The 20,165-nt window shown below is 65.0% G+C and overlaps 4 protein-coding genes across 8 annotated transcripts; 3 read left to right on the forward strand and 1 right to left on the reverse strand.

The window, feature by feature from the left end:
- Positions 1-943: 943 nt before the first annotated feature.
- ODF3B (outer dense fiber of sperm tails 3B) lies at positions 944-2,307 on the forward strand. The gene is made up of 6 exons (XM_049814043.1): positions 944-1,052; positions 1,165-1,368; positions 1,461-1,562; positions 1,775-1,896; positions 1,973-2,113; positions 2,227-2,307. The coding sequence occupies exons 1-6, from the start codon at positions 944-946 to the stop codon at positions 2,305-2,307; spliced, it is 759 nt and encodes a 252-aa protein (XP_049670000.1).
- A 1,600-nt stretch (positions 2,308-3,907) lies between these two features.
- TYMP (thymidine phosphorylase) lies at positions 3,908-8,008 on the forward strand. Its single transcript, XM_049814517.1, is given in 10 exon segments — positions 3,908-4,488; positions 4,972-5,174; positions 5,265-5,363; positions 5,464-5,593; positions 5,711-5,829; positions 5,925-6,044; positions 6,046-6,088; positions 6,544-6,789; positions 7,580-7,720; positions 7,803-8,008. Coding segments are annotated over 10 exon segments (1,743 nt in total). The 5' UTR covers positions 3,908-4,052.
- Positions 8,009-8,278: 270 nt separating this feature from the next.
- On the forward strand, positions 8,279-9,640 carry LOC126044370 (protein SCO2 homolog, mitochondrial). Its single transcript, XM_049813918.1, has 2 exons — positions 8,279-8,350; positions 8,867-9,640. Exon 2 carries the CDS (start codon positions 8,874-8,876, stop codon positions 9,609-9,611), a length of 738 nt encoding a protein of 245 aa, XP_049669875.1. The 5' UTR covers positions 8,279-8,350; positions 8,867-8,873; the 3' UTR covers positions 9,612-9,640.
- Positions 9,641-9,823: 183 nt separating this feature from the next.
- Positions 9,824-20,147, reverse strand: NCAPH2 (non-SMC condensin II complex subunit H2). 5 transcript variants are annotated; one of them, XM_049813989.1, is made up of 21 exons: positions 19,903-20,147; positions 19,147-19,435; positions 18,253-18,354; positions 17,737-17,792; positions 16,242-16,317; positions 15,457-15,531; positions 15,191-15,270; positions 14,570-14,721; positions 14,097-14,189; positions 13,705-13,814; positions 13,521-13,592; positions 13,250-13,316; positions 12,835-12,942; positions 11,946-11,999; positions 11,266-11,336; positions 10,995-11,076; positions 10,771-10,836; positions 10,530-10,582; positions 10,321-10,422; positions 10,088-10,237; positions 9,824-10,003 (listed from the first exon to the last, which is right to left on the reverse strand). In XM_049813989.1, exons 2-21 carry the CDS (start codon positions 19,252-19,254, stop codon positions 9,866-9,868), a joined length of 1,815 nt encoding a protein of 604 aa, XP_049669946.1. In that variant the 5' UTR covers positions 19,255-19,435; positions 19,903-20,147; the 3' UTR covers positions 9,824-9,865. The 5 variants fall into 5 exon arrangements, with proteins under 5 accessions (XP_049669946.1, XP_049669947.1, XP_049669948.1 ...); XM_049813990.1 differs by having other exon boundaries at positions 15,457-15,528; positions 19,898-20,147; XM_049813991.1 differs by having other exon boundaries at positions 14,097-14,186; positions 19,898-20,147.
- Positions 20,148-20,165: the final 18 nt, after the last annotated feature.

A 20,165-nucleotide genomic window follows, 5' to 3' on the forward strand; every position in this document is an offset into this window, starting at 1 on the left:
AGACAGATCCTGTGGCCCATGTGGGACCCCTGTGATGCCCAGCAGTCCCCCATGACCTTAGGGAGAGCCTGGGACCCCCATGGACCCAAAAGGATCCCCATGGTCCCAGTGGGATACCCCTGGCTCTTGTGGAACCCCTATGGCCCCCCTAGGACCCCTATGGTCCCCATGGGACCCTCATGGCCTATGTGGGACCCTCATCGCCCCCAGCAACTCCCCCCCCAACCCTGCAGACCCCTTATGGCTCTGCAGGACTCCCACGCCCCAGGACCAGCCTCTCCTACGATGACTCCTGCAGTGGGGCAGCCCCATGCCCATGGCTGCCTGCATCCCCACACCGTCCCCGTCCCCACGTCCCCATCCAGGGCTGCCCAGAGCAGTTTGTTGTGCGGGTGCCATAGTAACTGGGGGAGGAGAGCCCGGCCAGAGCTCAGCACTGCTCAGGGTAAGGGATCTCAGCCCCACCAAGACCCCCAGGGCTGGGGGTCCATCTCTGGGGTCCCACGGGCTGCATCCATGGGCTGCTGGGGGCTGCATCCCTGGGGTATTGGGGGCTGTATATACAGGGTGCTGGGGGCTGTATCCATGGGGTGTTGCGGGTGCATCACAGGGTGCTGGGGGTTGCATCTGGAGGGGACTGAGGGGCTGCATCCCTGGGGTGCTGGGGTTTTTTCCCTGGGGCCGTCAGGGCTGTCGTCCCCAGGGTGATGATCAAGGGGGTACTGGGGGGTGCGGAGCCCCGGAGCTCCCCAGCCATTGTGACGGGGATGCCGCCAGGCCGCCACCATGTTGCCGGCTGCTTGCCCATGGACGGCCACTGGTGCCCGGGCTGCGGACCCTCATCTCCCTCCGAGGGGACCCCGTGGCTGGCACCGGAGGGCGGCAGGGCCAGGGTGGGGGCGTCAGGGCTGAGGGGCTGCGCTCGCTCCCAGCAGGGCCCGCCATGTCAGCCAACGCCTGGGTGGGCAGCTGGAGACCCCACCGACCCCGGGGTCCCATCGCAGCTCTCTACAGCAGCCCCGGGCCCAAGTATGGGCTCCCCACCAACGTCGGTGAGTCGGGGCCATGGGGGTCTGGGTGCTGCTGCCGTGCCGGCGGGGTGCCGGGGGCCAGACAGCTGGGGGACCGGGGGTCCGCAGCCCACCGAGCCCCCCGTCCTCCCAGGCTACCGTCTGCACGACCCCTCCCGTGGCCGCGCACCCGCCTACAGCTTTGGGGTGCGCACGGGGGGGCGGCAGGAGGACCGCTCCCCTGGGCCGGTGTACCTGCTGCCCCCTGGGACCACCGCCAAGGGCAAGGACGGGACCCCCGCTTTCTCCATCTACAGCCGCCCCCGCGACCTACCACCCATCCGCACCCCCGGGCCAGGTGAGGGTAGGGGCCGGGAGCCCCAGGGGGGGCGGCAGGGCTGGGGACCCCCCCAGCCGTGCCCATGGCCCAGCTGCCCTGCTCCCCCCCAGGTTGCTACTCCCCGGAGAGGGCTGGCAGGTTGGCTTTCCCCTCCGCACCCGCCTGCTCCCTCCGCTCCCGCACCAGGCAGGGCATCATCTACCAGACGCCAGGTAGGAGAGACGGGGGCTGGGCTGGGCCCCCCATTATCTCCCTGGGGTCAGCCCCCCATCATTCCCAGGCCATCATCCCCAGGCTGAGCTCCCTCATCATCCCCAGGCTGAGCTCCCCTTCCCCACCTCAGCCAAGTGGGTAACCCCCCCTGCCCCAAATTGCCCTGCCTTCCTCCCCCCGTCAGGGCCCCACTGAGCCCCATTTCCCCCAGGCCCCGCAGCCTACCGGCTGCCCCCCATGCTGGGACCCCGCGTGGTGAGCAAGAGCTCAGCCCCCAACTACTCCATACCGGGACGCAGCAACGTCGGTGCCTTCTACGAGGACCTGTGCAAGGTGAGGTGTGGGGAACTGGGGGGCCAGGGGGGACCGGGGGGGCCGGGGGGCACGTCACCGCACCCTCTGTCTGCAGACACCGGGGCCCTGCAGATACCGCGTGGTGGACGCCAACGTCTACAAGCGGCGGGCGCCGCAGTACAGCATGCTGGCACGCAACCCCCTCCCCGGGGACACCACCACCAAGCCCGGACCCGGCGCCTACAGCCCCGAGCAGGTGAGGGGCTGACGGGGGTCCCACCGGTGCGGGCAGGGTGAGGGTGCCGGTAGCGGTGGGCCAGGAGCCATGAGACCCCCCTGGCCCTCACCGCCGCCGTCTCTCCCACCCAGCAGGGCCGGCAGCGGGGTCTGACGTTCGGGATCCGGCACTCGGACTACCTGGCTCCCCTCATCGTGGATGTGCCTGACTAGGGGGGGTTGTGCGGGGCGGCCACGGGGCCACGAGCAATGGAGACAACCAATGCCAAAAGATCGTTGCCTTCAGCCAGAGTCGCTCTCCTGCTCTCCTCGCGTCCCGCCGCGTCGCCCGGCCAGGACTGCCCCGTCCCGCTCGGCCCTGGGTTGGGCAGCACCACCCGGACACTGCGGCCATCCCAGGGGGGTCGGAGAGCACTGGCCCCCCGCGAGCTGCCCTGTGCCCTCCTGTCCCGGAGGAGACCCTGGCGAGGCCACCGGGAGGGGAAGCAGGGCTGAGCTCTGGCCCCACAGCCCCTCAACTGGGGCAGTGCATGCCAGGGATGGAGGATGTGCTGCCCACATGGGTACCAGCCCTCTCCCTGCTCCAGCCCCATCCCCACCACCTGCCCGGAGCACCTGGCTGACACTTTCTAGCTGGTCATGCTATCCCATCCCAGGCCACCCCATCCCATCCCATTCCATCCCACTCCATCCCATCCTGTCCCGTCCCATCCCACCCCATCCCATCCCATCCCATCCTGTCCTGTCCCATCCCATCCCATCCTGCCCCACAGCCGGGGGTTGCTGCAGCCCCGGTCCCTCGGAGCAGCCCATCCTGCTGGCCAAGGGGCTCCGGCCCAACCCTGCTCTGGGGGCAGCCGCAGTGTCGTAGTTTAACCCCAGCCAGCAACTAAGCACCACGCAGCCGCTCACTCACTCCCCCCCATCCAGTGGGATGGGGGAGAAAATCGGGGAAAAGAAGTAAAACTCGTGGGTTGAGATAAGAACGGTTTAACAGAACAGAAAAGAAGAAACTAATAATGATAACACTAATAAAATGACAACAGTAATAATAAAAGGATTGGAATGTACAAATGAAGCGCAGGGCAATTGCTCACCACCCGCCAGTCGACACCCAGTTAGTCCCTGAGCGGCGATCCCCCCGCTCCCACTCCCCCCAGTTTATATACTGGGCATGACATCACACCGTATGAAAAACCCCTTTGGCCACTTTGGGTCAGCTGCCCTGGCTGTGTCCCCTCCCAACTTCTTGTGTCCCTCCAGCTGTCTCGCTGGCTGGGCGTGAGAAGCTCAAAAATCTTTGAATTTAGGCTAAATATTGCTTAGCAACAACTGAAAACATCAGTGTAATCAACATTCTTCCATACTGAACTCAAAACACAGCACTGTACCAGCTACTAGGAAGACAGTTAACTCTATCCCAGCTGAAACCAGGACACATGGGGACGTGGGGCCCGAGGGCAGAGCTGGGGCAAAGAGGGCACGGAGGACCTGGGGACCTTCTGTGCCGTGGGAGCCATCAAGTCCCCTGACCCCCCCCTGCCCAGGACCCCTCATCCCCCATCCTTCCTTTCGCTGCCAATGTCCTCACAAAAGCCCATCCCCAGGCGTGACCCCCTGAGCAGCAAGGGGGGGAGGTCTGCGTGGGTGTTCCTTGTCCCACTCCCTGTCCCCGTCCCAGCTCTGACCACGGGTCCCCATGCCAGCCACTCATATTCCCCCCCCCACCATGACCCCAGAGCTCTTGGCCCCTCAGCAGGCGTCCACCCCTGTCCATCCCCCCCCCAGGGCCAGGGCCACCCCAGTGGCTATGGGAGTCACTGAGACCCCACACAGGACCTTGGGGTGTGGGGTGGCACTGGGGCCACCAGCCAGGGAGGGGGCACTCCTCGGCAAAGTGCCATGAGACACCCCCCCGTGCTGATGGTGCTGTGGGTGCTGCACGTGCCACGGGTGCCATGGGTGCCGTGGGAGAGGATGCCGAGGGCTGTGCGGGACCCAAGGCAGTGGTGGCCATGCAGAGACCTCGGGCATCACCTGGGGTTGCCCCATGGGGAATTGGGGAGGACTGGCGGGGGACAAGGGGGGCAGCCCTGCCACCCACCCACTCTAGCCTCTCCCCGCCTGGCCCGACCCTCGCTCGCTGCCCCTGGGGACAGAGTCCAGTGCCGGAGACGCCTCCCTGCTGCGGGCACGGAGCCAGTCTGGGCAGGAGCAGGTGCCAGCCGTGCGGGATCGGGGTGCCAGCCGGCCGTGTGGAATCAGGGATGGACGCCCAGGCCTCCCTCCCGGTCCTCATCGGCAAGAAGCGGGATGGTGGGCGGCTGGAGGAGGAGGAGATCCAGAGCTTCGTCCGTGGCGTGACGGATGGCACCGCGCAGCAGGGCCAGATCGGTGGGCACATGGTGGGGCAGGGGGGGGAAGAAGAAGGGGGGTCACGGCCGTGGGACATGGCAGGGGACGCAGCCGAGGGCACGGTCGGGGTCACGGCACAGAGACGTGGTGGGGAACGTGGCGGAGGCGTGGGCAGCACAGACCCGGGGGTGACATCACCGGGGGACCCATCACCAGGGGACCTGGCACAGGGACATGGCCGAGGCCGGCATGGTGGAACACATGTGGGGACATGGGTGGGGTCCCCAGCAGCGGGTGGGGGACAGGGGGGCACAGCAGGACGGCGAGGCGAGCCCTAGGATGCAGCAGGGGGTCATAGCCAGGGGACACGGCTGGGGACCACCTGGGGGGGGACAAGAGGCAGACCCCCGGGATGGGGCAAGGATGCCAGAGCCGGGGGCTGCAGGGCCCTGGGGTGGGCTCTGGGGGAAGGCGACAATGGGGGGAGGATCACCTTGTGACGGGATCACTGTGCCCCCCCAGGTGCCATGCTGATGGCCATCCGGCTGCGGGGCATGGACGCGGTGGAGACGCTGGCACTGACGCGGGCCATGGCGGCCTCGGGTCGGGCGCTGGCCTGGCCCCCCGCCTGGCGGGGGCTGCTGGTGGACAAGCACTCCACGGGCGGCGTGGGGGACAAGGTCAGCCTGGCCCTAGCCCCCGCCCTGGCTGCCTGCGGCTGCAAGGTGAGCAGGGTGGTGGGGGGTACATGGGCCAACGGGGTCCCCATGGCCCCTCCGAACACCCCTGTGCCCACCCACCCCTCGCACCCGCAGGTGCCCATGATCAGCGGCCGGGGTCTGGGCCACACCGGGGGCACGCTGGACAAGCTGGAGGCCATCCCCGGCTTCCGCGTCTCCCAGAGCCCCGAGCAGGTGAGGGACGGGGACGCGGCCACCGCCACGCCGTCACCCCACGGGCACGCCGGGCTCGGGGGGGACGGTGTGTCGGGATGCCGACGGGAGGTCCCACCAGATGCTGAGCATCCTGGAGCGGGTGGGCTGCTGCATCGTGGGGCAGAGCGAGGAGCTGGTGCCGGCCGACCGGGTGCTGTACGCCCTGCGGGACGTCACCGCCACCGTCGACAGCCTGCCCCTCATCACAGGTATGGGGTACGGGAGGGGGGGCTAGGGTCAGGCACCCCGCCTCCAGGCATGGCCAGGGAGGGGGTACGCGGTGGGATAGAAGCAGCGGGATCCCAGCAAGGGTACCCCGGCGCCAGCATCCATCCTGAGCAAGAAGGCAGCGGAGCAGCTGTCGGCGCTGGTGCTGGACGTCAAGTTTGGGAGTGCAGCCCTGTACCCCACGCCGGAGAGCGCCCGGGAGCTGGCCCACAGCCTGGTGAGCCCCCCAGCCCCCCCGCCGCAGGGACCCTGGGATGGTGGGTACTGGGGCTGAGCCCACCGCTCGCCCTGCCCTGCCTGCCCTGCCTGCAGGTGGCGGTGGGCGAGCGGCTGGGCATCCGCACGGCCGCCGTCCTGAGCCGCATGGACCAGCCGCTGGGCCGCTGCGTGGGCAACTCGCTGGAGGTGCTGGAAGCCCTGGAGTGCCTGGAGGGGGGGGGGTCCCCCCGACCTGCGGGAGCTGGTCACCACCCTGGGTCAGCCACGGGGATGGGGGGGAATGGGACCAGGAGGCCATGGCCCAGGTCCGCACACACAAGTCCCCTGCCCTACCACCCCCTCCCAGCCTCGGGGTCCCCCTCAGCCCTGGCCTGACCCCCCTCCATCGCCCTGGGGAACCTTTCCTGTGTCCCCTGTCCCCCTCCCCACGGCCTCAGGGTCCATCCCTGCCCCCCCAGCAGCAGCCGTGTCCCTGCCCTCACACCCCAAGGTCCCCTCCCATGTCCCCATCCCCCTGATCTGCCTTCCTGCCCCCCCCCCATCCCCCCATCCCCCAACCCATACCCCATGGGCCACCCCAGGCTGTTCCCCAGAGCCGGTGCTTCACCCCACACTCTCCCACCTACCGCACCCCGGGGTAGGTGGGGGGGGGCAGTGAGGCAGGGGCGGGGGTCCCCACGGGCCGGGGTCCCATCCATCCTACATCCCGCAGGGGGGCTGCTGCTGTGGCAGTGCGGGCTGGCCGGGGCGGCCGAGCAGGGCCGGGAGCGGCTGGGGCAGGCGCTGGATGACGGCTCGGCCCTGCGCACCTTCGAGGCCATGCTGGGGGCGCAGGGGGTGCCCCCCGCCACCGCCCGACGCCTCTGCACCGGGACCCCCACCCAGCGCTGTCAGGTCCTGGGGCAGGCGAGCGTCCGTGAGGAGCTGCCCGCGCCGCAGGGAGGTGAGCGGGGAGGGGGTGGCCCTCGCCCCATGCTCCCCCTGCACCCCTCGGGCTGCCCGAGGGTCCCTCTCCCCACACACCGCTGCCCCATCCCCTCCTGCCCCCCACCCTCGTCCTCTCTCCCCATCACCCTCTGGGGTGCTCAGGGCTCCCCTAGCTTATTCCCCCCACGCCGGGGTCCCTGCCTGCACCCCCTGCCCCACATCCCTTGTGTTTGGGGCTCCCCGCACTCCCCCCCAGCCCAGACCCTGCACCTCTTGGGGTCCCTGTGTCCCCATTCCCCCCACGCTGGGGTCCCTGCCTGCACCCCCTGTCCCACATCCCCCATGCCTGGGGCTCCCCACACCCCTCAGGCTCCCCATTCCCCCCACGCTGGGGTCCCTGCCTGCACCCCCTGCCCTACATTCTGCATTCCTGGGGTCCCCACGCTCCCCCCACCCCAGACCCCACACCTCTTGGGGTCCCTGTGTCCTCATTCCCCCCACGCCGGGGTCCCTGCCTGCACCCCCTGCCCCACATCCCCCATGCCTGGGGCTCCCCACACCCCTCAGGCTTCCCATTCCCCAGCCCCCCGGGGTCCCTGCCTGCACCCCCTGCCCCACATCCCCTGTGTTTGGGGCTCCCCGCATTCCCCCCCACCCCAGACCCCACACCTCTTGGGGTCCCTGTGTCCTTATTCCCCCCACGCCGGGGTCCCTGCCTGCACCCCCCACCCCACATCCCCTGAAGGAGGGTGTCCCCACACACCCCAGCCCCTGCACCCCTCGGGCCCACTCCCAACCCCCCTTCCTTGCCCCCCGCCCAGGCTGGGTGCAGCAGGTACAAGCCCTGCCGCTGGCCCACGTCCTCCACGACCTGGGGGCCGGCCGGGCGCGGGCCGGGGACCCCATCAACCCCCGGGTGGGCGCCGAGCTGCTGGTGGCCGTGGGGCAGCGCCTGCGGGAAGGTAACCGGGGGTGGGGGTGGGGGGCTGCCGGGCCCCCCCCCTCCCCGTGACCCCCCCCGCCCACGGCCGGTCCTGCCCGCAGGCGAGCCCTGGCTGCGGGTGCACCACGACGGGGTCCTGGGCGCGGGGGGGCGCGGGGCCCTGCAGGCCGCCCTGCGCCTGGCCCCGGGGCCGCCCCCCGCCCCTCCGCCCCGACTGGCCGAGATCATCCTGCCCCCCGGACCCCCGGGCCCCGCCGCAGAGGCAGCGACCGCGGGGGCCCCCCCGGCCCGCGGGGACGGGCGGTGAAGCCGCTCCCCCTGCCCGCTCCCCCTGCCCGCTCCCCCTGCCCGCTCCCCCTGCCCGCTCCCCCTGCCCGCTCCCCCTGCCCGCTCCGCGCCGGCGTCACGTGGTCGCGCCCGGATCGCCCCGCCCCCTCCCCGCCGTCAGGGTCCCGCCGGGCGCGGCGGCGCCCCCTGGGGGAAGCGAGGCGGGAGGCGCAGGCGGGCGTGCTCGGTGCGCATGCGGCCTGCTCGCCCCGCCCCTTTCGCGTGGTCTGTCCCGCCTACATACCCCCGGTGCTTCCGCTTCCGGGAGTAGCGGTGCGACGCGCAGCGTAGGCGGGACGAGGGTCGGGGTCAGAGGGCAAAGGTCAGCGGGGGCGGCAGACGGCACCGGTAGGGGGGCGGCGGGCGGAATGGTGGGGTCAAAGGGCGGCCTGTGGGAGGGGGCGGCCGGGCTGGGACCTAAGGGCGCCTGCAAGGGTAAGGGGGTCAAAGGGCACCGGTGGGGTGGGGCTGGGGGCCAGAGGGCAGCGAAGGGGGGGGGTGAGGTGAGGGGTCAAGGGGGGACAGGGTTAGGAGGTCAAGGGGCAGCAGCAGGAGTGGGGTGAGGGATCAAGGGGCACCGGGGGGCAGGGCTGGGGGGAGTCAAAGGGCAACAGGGGCGGTGGGGTGAAGGGTCAAGGGGCACCAGGTGGGGCAGGGCTGGGGCCAGTGGGTGGCAGGGCATAGGGCAGGGGTCAAAGGGCAGCAGGGGTCAAAGGGCAGCAGGGGTGGGAGGTCAGAGGGGGGCAGGAGGAGCGGGCCGAGGGGTCAAAGGGCACAGGGCGGGGGTCAGAGGGCAGCAGGCTGCATTCCCCCCTCGCCATCACATCCCTCCCCGCAGCCCCGCCATGTTCCGGGCCCTGCTGCCCGCCCGCCGCCTGTTGCCCGCCCGCCGCCCGCCGCTCCCCCGCCGCAACCTGGCAGCACGGGCGGCGGCAGGGGAAGGGCTGCCGCTGGGACGGCGTTTGGCGGTGGTGGCGGCAGTGGGGTCGGCGGCGGCGGCAGCGTGGCTGTACCTGCGGGAGGAGAAGGGGCGTCGGCAGCGGGCGCGGCGGCAGGCGGAGCTGCGGGCGTTGGCACTGGGCCAGGGCGACTTCCGGCTGCTGGACCAGGAGGGTCGTCCGCGGCGGAAAGCTGACTTCCGCGGGCAGTGGGTGCTGCTCTACTTCGGCTTCACCCACTGCCCTGACATCTGCCCCGAGGAGCTGGAGAAGCTGAGCCGGGCCGTGGAGCTGCTGGAGCAGGAGCCGGGCCTTCCTCCCCTCCAGCCCCTCTTCATCACCGTCGACCCCCAGCGCGACGACGTGGCGGCCATGAAGCGTTACGTCCGGGATTTTCACCCCCGGCTCCTGGGGTTGACCGGCAGCCCAGAGGAGGTGCGGGCAGCTGCCAACGCCTACCGCGTCTACACCAGCGCCGGTCCCAAGGACGAGGACGGCGACTACATTGTGGACCACACCGTCCTCATCTACCTGCTGGGGCCCGACGGGCTCTTCCTCGACTACTATGGACGCAGCAAGACGGATGCCCAGATCGCCCAGAGCGTCCGCCGGCACATGGAGACTTACGAGCCCCTCCTCGACTGAGGAAAATAAATACACCTGCGCCCCCAAAATGCCTCCCGCAGCTCCTGGTGGGCAAGGAGGGGGTTAACACCCCTGTTGTCCCTCAGGCCCTGCTCCAAGAGGAGGGATTGGTTCCAGCCCCAAGGGAAGGGGCTTTTTCCCACCCTGGGGCCCCCCACCACAGCAGAGCCTTTACCAAAGTAGGGTTTTATTTCTGAGAGTCGCAGGGGGAGGCAGCGGTGAGGGGTATGCGGGGGTGGGGGGGGGGTGCTCGCTCAGGGGCAGGCAGAGGGGGGCTGGAAGGTGTGGAAGCGCTCCTGCGGCCGCTGGTGGGTGAGGAACCGCAGGCGTGCCGTGTCCAGCGCCTCCTCCAGCCCCGGGCCCTGCGCCAGCTCCACCACAGAGTCGTTAGCCTGTGGGGAGAGAGGGATGGAAAGAGAAAGGGAGTGGCAGGTGGGCTCCGCAGACCCCCTGCTTTCTGCTCCCCACACACTTACCAGCTGGAGGGTGGCCAGCATGTAGCGGCACACCTCAAAGGGGGGCTCCCCTGCCACCAGGCTGGCGAAGGACCGCCACTCGCCCAGGCGCCTGCAGCTGCTTGCCAGCGTGTCCCCGTAGCCGTGGATGTCGAAGGTGGCTCGCTCCTCCTGCAGGCAGAGCAGGCTCAGGCGCCAGGAGGGGGCTGCCAGTCCCCTGCCCACCCCAGCCCCCTGCCCGCATGGGTCCCTGCCTGTTCCTGCAGCAGCGGCCCGATCCTCTCCTCCCAGCGGCGGATGTGCTGGGACAGCTCTGTCTCCTGCGTGTACTTCTGGGAGTTGGCGATGAACAGCTCCTGCGGAGAGAAGGGAGTGGGGGCACCCGAACCTTCCCATCGCCTTCCCCCACCTCACAGCATCCCTGCCCCATCCCCACGCCATCCCCCTACCCATAGGCACGTACCACGTTCCTACGCACCAGCTCCTCATAGCCCAGCGAGCCCAGGTCGGGGGGGCCTGCAGGAGGGCAGTGTGTCACCAGCAGCAACACCGCGCAGCCACCCCCTCCCGCCGAGCAGGGATGAGGGACACTCCCCAGAAGGGACAGGGCACAGCCACAGCCCCCCCCCCCCCGCGCTGCAGCACGGAGGCCATGGGGCTTGTGCCAAGGGGCGCGTGCTTGCTGGACCCCCATTAGCGCTCACCCAGGGCTCCTTCCCCCAGCTCCTCTGGGCCCTCAGCCTGGATGTCCTCGTACTCCATGAAGTCACCTGCCCGGAGGGGAGACGTGCTCAGTGCCCCCCCTCCAGTGCCCACCAGCCCCCCCTGCCGTGGGCCTGGCTTTGTCTCAATAAGGGCTGCCAGCAGGGTGGGAGAGGGCAGGATGGGACCCCCGGCTGGGGAGGGAGGGTCTGGGGTGCTGAAGTACCTGCTCCCTCGTCGCAGTCAGCCCCACGTTCCTCTTCCAGCAGATCCAGCTCCTCCTCATGCGGCAGTGGCCCCAGCGGCTCCTGGTAGAGAACAGCCATGAGCCCCCCTGCAAGGGACCCCGTGGCCCACCAGGGCACGCAGGAGGGGTGCAAGGCACCAGGCCAGGAGCCCCCCCTGCCCTAGGTGTCGTCCCTCCCCCCCGCAAGGGCAGGCAGGGGTCCCGGCGAGCCCAGCTTCCCCCAGCCCTTCCCAGTGCTGTGCCCACTCACCGCCTGGCTCTGCAGCTTCCTCTGTGCCGCCATCCGCAACTTCTGCTCCTTCCAGTACAGCACCTCCAGATCTGCGCAGAGACAGGGTGCACAGCCCTGGGGAGCTCCTCTGCACCCCGGGGGGGGACCCAGCCCCCACCTCCCCGCAAAGCCCCCCACCCTGGCACACCGCAGCTGTCAGGGTGCCCACCCAGGCTCCCCTCACACAGTTTTCAGGCCACAGGCAGGTGTGATGCCTGCCCTTCCCCTCTGTCATGCCAGTCCCCCGGCCCCCCCAGCACACGAGGGGCTCTGCAGCCAGTGGAGGCCAGATTTGGTTCAGCCGGTTTGCAGGTCTGCCTTTTGAAAGGGGAAGAGCTGCAAAACCTAGAAATCCCCTGTCATTCCTAAGCTAGAACGCCCTCCACCAGCCCCAACAGCAGGGCTTTCCCAGTGCCGCCTGTGCCCTCCGCTGCGAGCTCCCCTGCCACAGCCCTGACGCTGTGGCTCTGGCTCTGCTCCCTCCCAGGTGTTCGCCCCAGTCTCGGCTCCTCAGCGAAGCATCCCGCTGCTTTCCAGCCCAAAGCCCACCCAGGGAGGCTATGTGGCACAGGGCATGGCTGCACCTTTGCCTATGCTCAGAACTGCGGGCTGTGAGCAGAACGGCACCTCACCAACAGGCCCCACTGCGTCCCGCTCACCTGCGAATGTCGGCCCTTTCCTCCTGGTTTTCCTGCTGCCAGTGATGTTGTTATCTGGGGGAACCAGAAAAGATTAAAGTTACAAACCATCACAGATGCCAACTCCGTCAACACTCCCAGGGAAGCCAGCAGGGAGAATGGGTGTTTGAGGGGGGCTAGCAGCAGTAGGCAGCCCTTCAGTGACAGCACCACCGACTGCTTCCACTACCGTCACAGTGTGCAACAAGCCGTTTGTCACCTCCAGAGCCACCTCCTTTCCCCTCAAAGGCATCCCAGCCATCCCTAGGACAGCCACCAGCAGCTCCAGTTCCCGGGGTCTAACGCAGCCTGCTCCGGCCAGGGAAAGTGCAGCCCCACCTTAGGAGAGGGGGCAAGGGGCACAGCGGGGGCCACCTCAGCAGTACGGGAGTGGGGGGGGACTCCTGCTCTGACCTCTCCTCCTCCCCTCGCAGTACAACCCACCCACGTTTATAGTTAGGCTGCTATTATTTGACTCTCTGCGCCTGCTGTAAACGGGTCCTGTTTAACACCCTGCTGAGGTCAAGAGCTCTGGCCAGCTGCTTCCGTCTCAGATTATTTGTCCCTTTCGCCTCGGTGCCTTGGTTAAGGTACAAGCCCAGGCGAGGAGATCCTGGGCCAACAAAGGTGATTCACATCTCACTCAGTAAATGGGATGGAATTGCTTGGGCAGCTCCAGCAAGAGCAAGACCGGAGCACAGACAGAGGCTGCTACAGGACTGGAGCTGCTGCCGAATGGAGCCAGCCAGGACCGGAGCACCCATGGCAGGGGGGTTCGGGCAAGGCGATTCCTGACAGAGAAGGGTCCTGCTGCAAGCCTGGCTGGATCACAGTGGGATCCTGCAGGAAACACGACAGCCACAATACTCACAGGCTGCAGAGAACCATTCCATGAAGTCCTGGAGCTTCCTCGGTCCCTTCCTCTTCCGCTTGCCACCGACGACGTCGTCCAGGCCGCGTGGCACCAGGAAGGGTCTCCCTGGAGGCAGGCAGAGATCAGCAGCCCTGCGCAAGCAGCACTCTGTGCCGCAAAGGGAATCCCGTGCCACTGCTCCAAGCGCAGGCCAGCCACCCCTGAGGGTCCTGCACGGGGCAACTGCCCCTCTCCCAGGCCCCTCTGCCTATCACGGAGCTGGGAAAGACCCGCCATGGCTCTGGGGATGCTGGAGGACAAGTGGCTGGGAAACGGAGCCTTGCTGCCCCTGCGCAGCCGGGCCCTGGCCTGCTGTCCAGGGCAAACCGAAACCCAGGGAGCAGCCCCTTTTCCCCAGCTCCACCTCAAATACCTTTCTTAAATGGCTTGTCCTCGGAATCACCGAAGGGGTCGAGGCTTTGCCACGGATCCAGCATCTCCTGGCAGAAAAGTGAGCAGAGATGAAGCCGGCAAAGCTCCCTGTGGCACCCTGGGGCGGGCACATGGGAGCCACCTGGCCCCAGCAGGTCACCCCACTGTCGGCACCAGCACGGCATGGAGCACGGCAGAGAGGGCAGGGATGTCCCGGGGCTTCCCACAGTGTCCCATGTGGACAGAGACTCCCCAGCTCTGGGCCCCCCTACCTTGAGGCGGGCTTTGGGGTCCTCGGCAGGGGCTCGCTCCCGCAGCATGTACCCCTTCGTCCGGGGCATGCTCTGGCAGACACAGAAGAGCCAGTGAGATTCCCGCAGCGGCAGGCAGTGAAGCGCGGGGCTCTGGGGAAGGAGTGAAGCGGCAGCACTGCCCTGAGCCCCTGCCCACACCTACCCTCTGCACCTCAATGTGTTCGTTACGAGCCACAGTCATTTCCACATCGTCCTCCAAGGCCCCGGGCATGTTGTCATCTCTGCTGTCAGCATCGTCTGGTCCTGTGGCACCTGGTGGGGGGACTAAACGGTCAAACACCATAAAAGCCTCTGGGCTCTCCCATTTCTACCCCATCTGCTGCGGAGCTCCTCCAGGGACCCTCACTTGTCATGGCCAAGTGGCCAGCTGAAGCTGCTGAGAGGACCAGACTGCCTCAATACAAGAGGGCGGGAGCATCCCATGCGGCGGCAGCTGCCTGAACACACACAGCCCTGCCCAGCCCAGCCAGACACACAGGCAGGAAGGACAAATGGCCAGACCTCCCCTCAGCCCGCCGACCACGGACATCTCACCTCTGTCTGTGGAAAAGCTGAGCGCCTGGACGGGAGCCCTGCCGGTGCTGATGCGATCCCTCCTGCTGCTGAGGACGCAGGATGGCGCTCCTGCTGAGGTGACAGAGGTGAGAGGTCACCAGCAGCCCCCTGGCAGGTGGGCTCCCACACCGCCCCTGCCTGCAGGAGCCCCAGCCACCGGCACTGACGGAGAGCAGCCTCGATGCTGCTCCTTCCCACCGGCCCCAGCAAGGCTGACAGCCATAGGCAGGCTCCCTGCTGCAGCCAGGGAGCAGGCAGGGGGCAGCTGCCGGCGTCAGCACCCTGCCCTTGCCCAGCACCTGATCACCTCCAGCAACGAGGGGCCCTGCTCTTCTGGCAGGCCATTTTGCTGGAGGCAGGCAGCCAGCAAAGCACCCCAGGGTGCCTCCCACCCCCAGTGCTGCCTCCTAGCCAGCAGGTCCACGGAGATCCATGCCCCGAGTACCCTGTACCTGCCGCTCTGCCGGGGCTCACTTCAAGGTGCTGCTCCTGTGGGCAGATGGGGGAGAGGCCTGCTGGCTCCAGCAGGAAGGCTCCGGTGGTGTGAGGGGTGCTCATGTTCATCCGGAAATCCTTCCGGCTGGCGAGGATCTCCCCATTCCGGCTGAGAGCAAAAACCCATCAGGGGACCCCCGAGACCAGGCTCTGCCCTGTCCCACTGGGAGTGAATGGAGAGGAGCACTAGCCTGCCTCAGGGGGAGCCCCGCTGGAGCATCCTCAAAGCCAAAGCCCCCCTGCTCCAGGGGATGCAGGGGGGAATCATCAGCCCCAGCCCTCCTGCTGGCTGTTCTCAGCTTCTCTGGCCCAGCAAAGTCTTGTTCGGATTTCCCAGCATAGCCCCAGTTTGTCCCTACCCCAGGGACCCTCCTGCCCTGCCCTCACCAGAGGGCTCCACACCTCCCAGCTGTCCAGGGCCTGTGGGATTATCCTGCCTGCCATCCAGTTTTAACTGGGAAAGCGCTGCTTCCTTGGCTAAGGCACAGGGAAAGCCCAATCCTACTACAACAACAGGACCAGGGGGCGACACCAAGTAAACCCATGGGAAGTGGCTGAGGGGCACGGCAAGGTTTCACCTGAACAGAGGGTTGTCCCTCTTGTCAGCCTCTTCCAGGGGGACCAAACACATAGGAGTCAAGGGAATGACGTTCACAGTCTGCAAAGGCAAGCAGGGTGGGATGGAGACCGGGGAAGGCACCCATCACGGCACAGCGCTGCCTGGGTGCCACCGTCCCCACAGAGCCTGGCTGGGACGGCAGCTGGCCCTGGGCACCCATGGGATTCATCTGGGAAAACCCTCACGCAGGGAGGGACAGAAAAGGAGGAGAGTGGCTTCTCTTACTTTGGGCTGATGATCCTTCTTCATGTCCATGTTCACATGGCTGCTGTCCCCGATGTCGTCCAGGGAGAGGAACTGCTGAAAGAGCCCCACCAGCAGTCACCCTGGCTCAGCCTGCCAGGTCGCACCACCACTGAGGGACCCTAAGCCTCCCACGGCTGCACCATGCAGGCAGGACAGACCCAGTGGCAGAGATGATGTTGCTGCAGCTTTTGAGCTGCTGTAGCAGGGCAGGAGTGGGGCTGTGGTGTGCACTGCAAGGGCAGCACCCACCAGGCAGGAGGAAAGCAAGGAAGGAATGAAGGTGCCCGTTCCCATGGGAAAGGTCCAGCCCAGGCAGCCGCCGCACTCCTGGGGGACAGAGTCCCGAGAGATAGCCCAAGTTAAGCTTAAGGGAAGGAAGGCTAAGCCCGGGATGGGTGGGGGGAGGTCCCCACGCGCTGCACTGGGGCTAGCTCTTCTCCAGGAGGGCTGCGAGGTAGCGGTTGACGTCCCGTGGAAGCCAGCACAGCAGTGTCCTGACAAAAAGCTCACCAAGTCCTCCCACCATGACCAGGGGTAGATGTGGGGCTAAATGCCCCCCCTACTAGGGAACAGCAGGAAAGCATACACAGGAGACGGCAGCCACAGTGCCAGTCAGAAAGGGGGGAGCACTGGGGGCATCCCCCGCTGCCTGCAGCCCCCTCGTACCCTTGCAGCCCAGCAGCCGAAACCAGCTCTGCCTGCGCCCACAAGCTGCCAAGCACTCCACTCCCCACGCCACAACGGGGCACAGACACCCCTCTCACCTCCTCCTTGTCAGCCCCAAAGCTCGCGTCGGTGTCTTTGCCATCCTGCCCCAAGGAGCTGGGCTGTTTTTCCCGCCTGAGTCAGGGAGCAAAACACATACATGGTCAGGATCTGCCCAGGGCAGCAGGGAAGGGCTGGAGGCGAAGTGGCAGCAGGTTGCCTCCGACGCCACTGCAGCCGCTCTAAGCAGGAGCATCCCACAGCACTATGGACAGCACGGAGAGGTGACGGTGCAACCACCGGCATCGCCAGAGCTGTGCCATCAGCACGCTCGAGCTAATGCGCTCTTAGTGCTCCTCTGCGCCTGCCCAGGAGGGCAGGGGGGGCTGCAAAGGAATTGGGGCTTGTGGGAAGAGGGGATCCAGCCTGCCCGACAAATCCCATCTGGAACGAAAACATCCTGCCAATTCCAGCTCAGAAGCTCTGTTGCAGAAACAGAAGGGAACATTTCACTTCAATGCCACAGCACAGAAATAATTGCCGGAGACTTTCAGAAACCTCCGCAGCAGCTTCGCCTTGCTCCAGCCCAAGCAGAGCCACTTTCAGGTCCTCTGCCTCAGCCTCCCCAAACAACTGGCAATATTTCCTTACAAGCAGGGCTCACAGCTGGGCAGGGAGGTTCATTCAGGAAGCTCATTTGCATGGTTGGAGCCAAGCAGTTGTTCGGAGCGAGGTGCAGCACAAAACCCTCATCTTTCCCCAAATGCCCAGTCTGAGCACAGACAGAAGGGTGCTGTTAGCTGACCTCTCCTCAGCAGAGAGCGTGTTTAGAGCTGGCGCCAGGCTGGCAACAGGCAAGTTATGCAAGGCAGCTTGGAGAGCTGCAGTGGCAGAGCCCCACTTTCAGCAATAAGGGGAAGAATAAATCCCAAGCTGCTTTGCCACATGAGACAGTTTATTCTCTGCAAAGATTTACTCTGCGGGATGCTGGGCGCTGCCCTCTCCTTACACAACAGCAAAGCGCTGCAGCAAGAAAACCACAGGATGATGCCACTGGAAGGTCACATGGGGATGAGCATCACCCCAGGCCCTCTGGGCTGAAGCAAGTCCCACCAGGGGACTTTTTTGCAACCACAACAATCCTCCTGCTTCAAAGAACTTTTTACGGGGCTGGAGACTGACGCAGCAATAGATTTGTTTGGATTTTTAAAGCGATGATTGCCTAGTGGCAGAGTGGTCAGTAGCAGTAGAAGCAAGGCTCAGAGCGGGAGTGGAGTCACGAACCTTCCCACAGGCTCTCTCTGCAGGTGGGGGGCACAGTTTCATCCCCAAGAGGACGCACAGCTCGTACGTTCTTGGGGCAAGCACTACCAAACTTCGGCAAGAAAGAAAGCGGGGAAGAGCTTGGGCCTTAACGTGACGCAGAGGGAAAGAGCAGCGAGGCAGGAGCACGTGGCAGCATTTTCTGCCAAGGCAGCAATGGCACGCTGGAGGGGAGCAGCCTTGAGCCCCTGGAAAATCTGCCTCCCCGGGGATGGGGGGAGCTCTACTTACTTTTTATTGGAGATGAAGTCGAGCATCTGGTAGACCAGCAAGTAGAGATACTCCACCTGCAAAATAGCAAGCAGACTCTTGGAGAAGGAGAAAGCAGCTCCCAGAAAAGCTACTCCAGATGATGCCGGGATGAACTACCAACATCCCCTCGTCCCCAGGCAGCTGGAGTTTAATTTCTTGATAACCTTGTTCTTCTTTTCTCTGTTGAAGCCATTCTGAGGCCAGATTTGGGGAAGCAGAGTTTTTGTATTCTACCGTCTAGAGAAGAAAGTGCTGAACAGCAAAATTCTTGCTCTTTTCCAGGCTGCTGACCCCAATGTGTATAAAGGGGTTGAGTTTAGGAATTATAAATTTGTATCCTTTCATTTCCATTAGTCATTATTACATTCAAGTCTTTCAAGTTCCCAGAGCAGCCCCTGTGGAGCTCAGCCTCAGGGCCACCAGTTGAGGGATCGCAGAACAGGCAGGGCAACAGGACCAGGGCCACGATGCAGCAGTCACTGCCAGCCTCCTCACCTTCCTACTGTAGATGCAGGCGGAGCCCTGGATCAGCAGGGCCGCTTCTATGAAGTTCATGGTGGTTTTGCCATTGTCAAAGGAAATGCAGATTTGATCCAGCTGCAAAATACGCAAAAGAAGGAAAATGAAATGCAGATTCACAGGCTGGATTTGAGGGTAGCACAGAGAAAGGGAAGAGTCAAGCATGCCAGCAGCACACCAGGGCAGCTGTGGGGTTGCAGACAGAAGGCCCGCCCGCTGTCATGGTTTAACCCCAGCCAGCAACTAAGCACCACGCAGCCGCTCACCCACTGCCCACAACCCAGTGGGATGGGGGAGAAAATTGGGGAAAAGAAGTAAAACTCGTGGGTTGAGATAAGAAGGGTTTAATAGAACAGAAAAGAAGAAACTAATAATGATAACACTAATAAAATGACAACAGTAATAATAAAAGGATTGGAAGGTACAAATGATGCACAGTGCAATTGCTCACCACCCGCCGGTCGACACCCAGTTAGTCCCGGAGCGGTGATCCCCCCGCTCCCACTCCCCTCAGTTTATATACTGGGCATGACATCACATGGTATGGAATGCCCCTTTAGCCAGTTTGGGTCAGCTGTCCTGGCTGTGTCCCCTCCCAACTCCTTGTGTCCTTCCAGCTTTCTCACTGGCGGGGTGCGAGAAGCTGAAAAATCTTTGAATTTAGGCTAAATATTGCTTAGCAACAACTGAAAACACCAGTGTAATCAACATTCTTCTAATACTGAACTCAAAACACAGCACTGTACCAGCTACTAGGAAGACAGTTAACTCTATCCCAGCTGAAACCACGACACCCGCACAGGCAGGGCTGAAGGGCATCACTCTCGACCTCCCCAGCGCAGTGCAGGGGACGCAGGGCCCCCCCCTTACCTCCTCCAGGTACTCCCCGAGCTGGGCAGCCACATCCACCTCCCAGTTCTTGGTGAGGTCACGGATGGGCTGCAGGAGGTGCAGGAAGCGTGATTCCACCTCCGCCATAGCGGCAGCTCCCAGCCGAGGAGCTCACAGCCTGCTCAGTGGCTGGGGTCTTTAAACAGGCTTAAACCACCTGTTTCTCAACAGATGATCCCATGGGTGACATCTGAGGGTCGCAGGTCACTTAGAGTTGGGTGCAGTTGATGCCTTATGGTAGTCAACTAGTGTAGAAACCTGAAGTCAACTGGATTCCAACAGAAATATAAATTTTCAGTAAACACAGAATCATTTAGATTGGAAAAAACCCTTAAGCTCATCGAGTCCAACCGTTAACCCAGCACTATCAAGTCCACCACTAAACCATGTCCCTAAGCACCGTGTCTATACATCCGTTAAACACCTCCAGGGATGGCGACTCCACCACTTCCCTGGGCAGCCTGCTCCAGGGCTTGACAACCCTTTCGGTGAAGCCGTTTTTCCCAATATCCAATCTAAACCTCCCCTGACATAACTTGAGACCGTTTCCTCTCGTCTTATCGCTTGTTACTTGGGAGACAAGACTGAGCCTCACCTCGCTACAACCTCCTGTCAGGTAGCTGTGGAGAGCGACGAGGTCTCCCCTCAGCCTCACAAAAAAAAAAAAAGCAGAATACCACCAGAAGAGCACCCGAGAACCCAGAACCAGAAAACCAACGCCGTCTTTTACCTCACCAGAGCAGCCGGAGGTCAAGCCGCACACAAAAACCGCCGGGACAGCCGAGCCACTCCGAGACAAAACACCAGCACCAAACCCGCCCGCTCCAGGCGGACGCTGCCTGCAGCCGCGGGCTCCCGGGGCGGGTGCAGAGTCCCGGCAGGACCGACCCCAAATCCCGCCCCTCACCAGACCCCGCCGGCAGCGGCAGTGATCCCCCTCCGCGTCGCCATTTTGTGTTTCCCGCCCGACGTGAGGCGCGCGGGGCTGTTGCGAGCTG

Source organism: Accipiter gentilis, chromosome 11 (genome assembly GCF_929443795.1).
Source record: "Accipiter gentilis chromosome 11, bAccGen1.1, whole genome shotgun sequence".
Lineage (NCBI taxonomy): Eukaryota > Metazoa > Chordata > Aves > Accipitriformes > Accipitridae > Astur > Astur gentilis.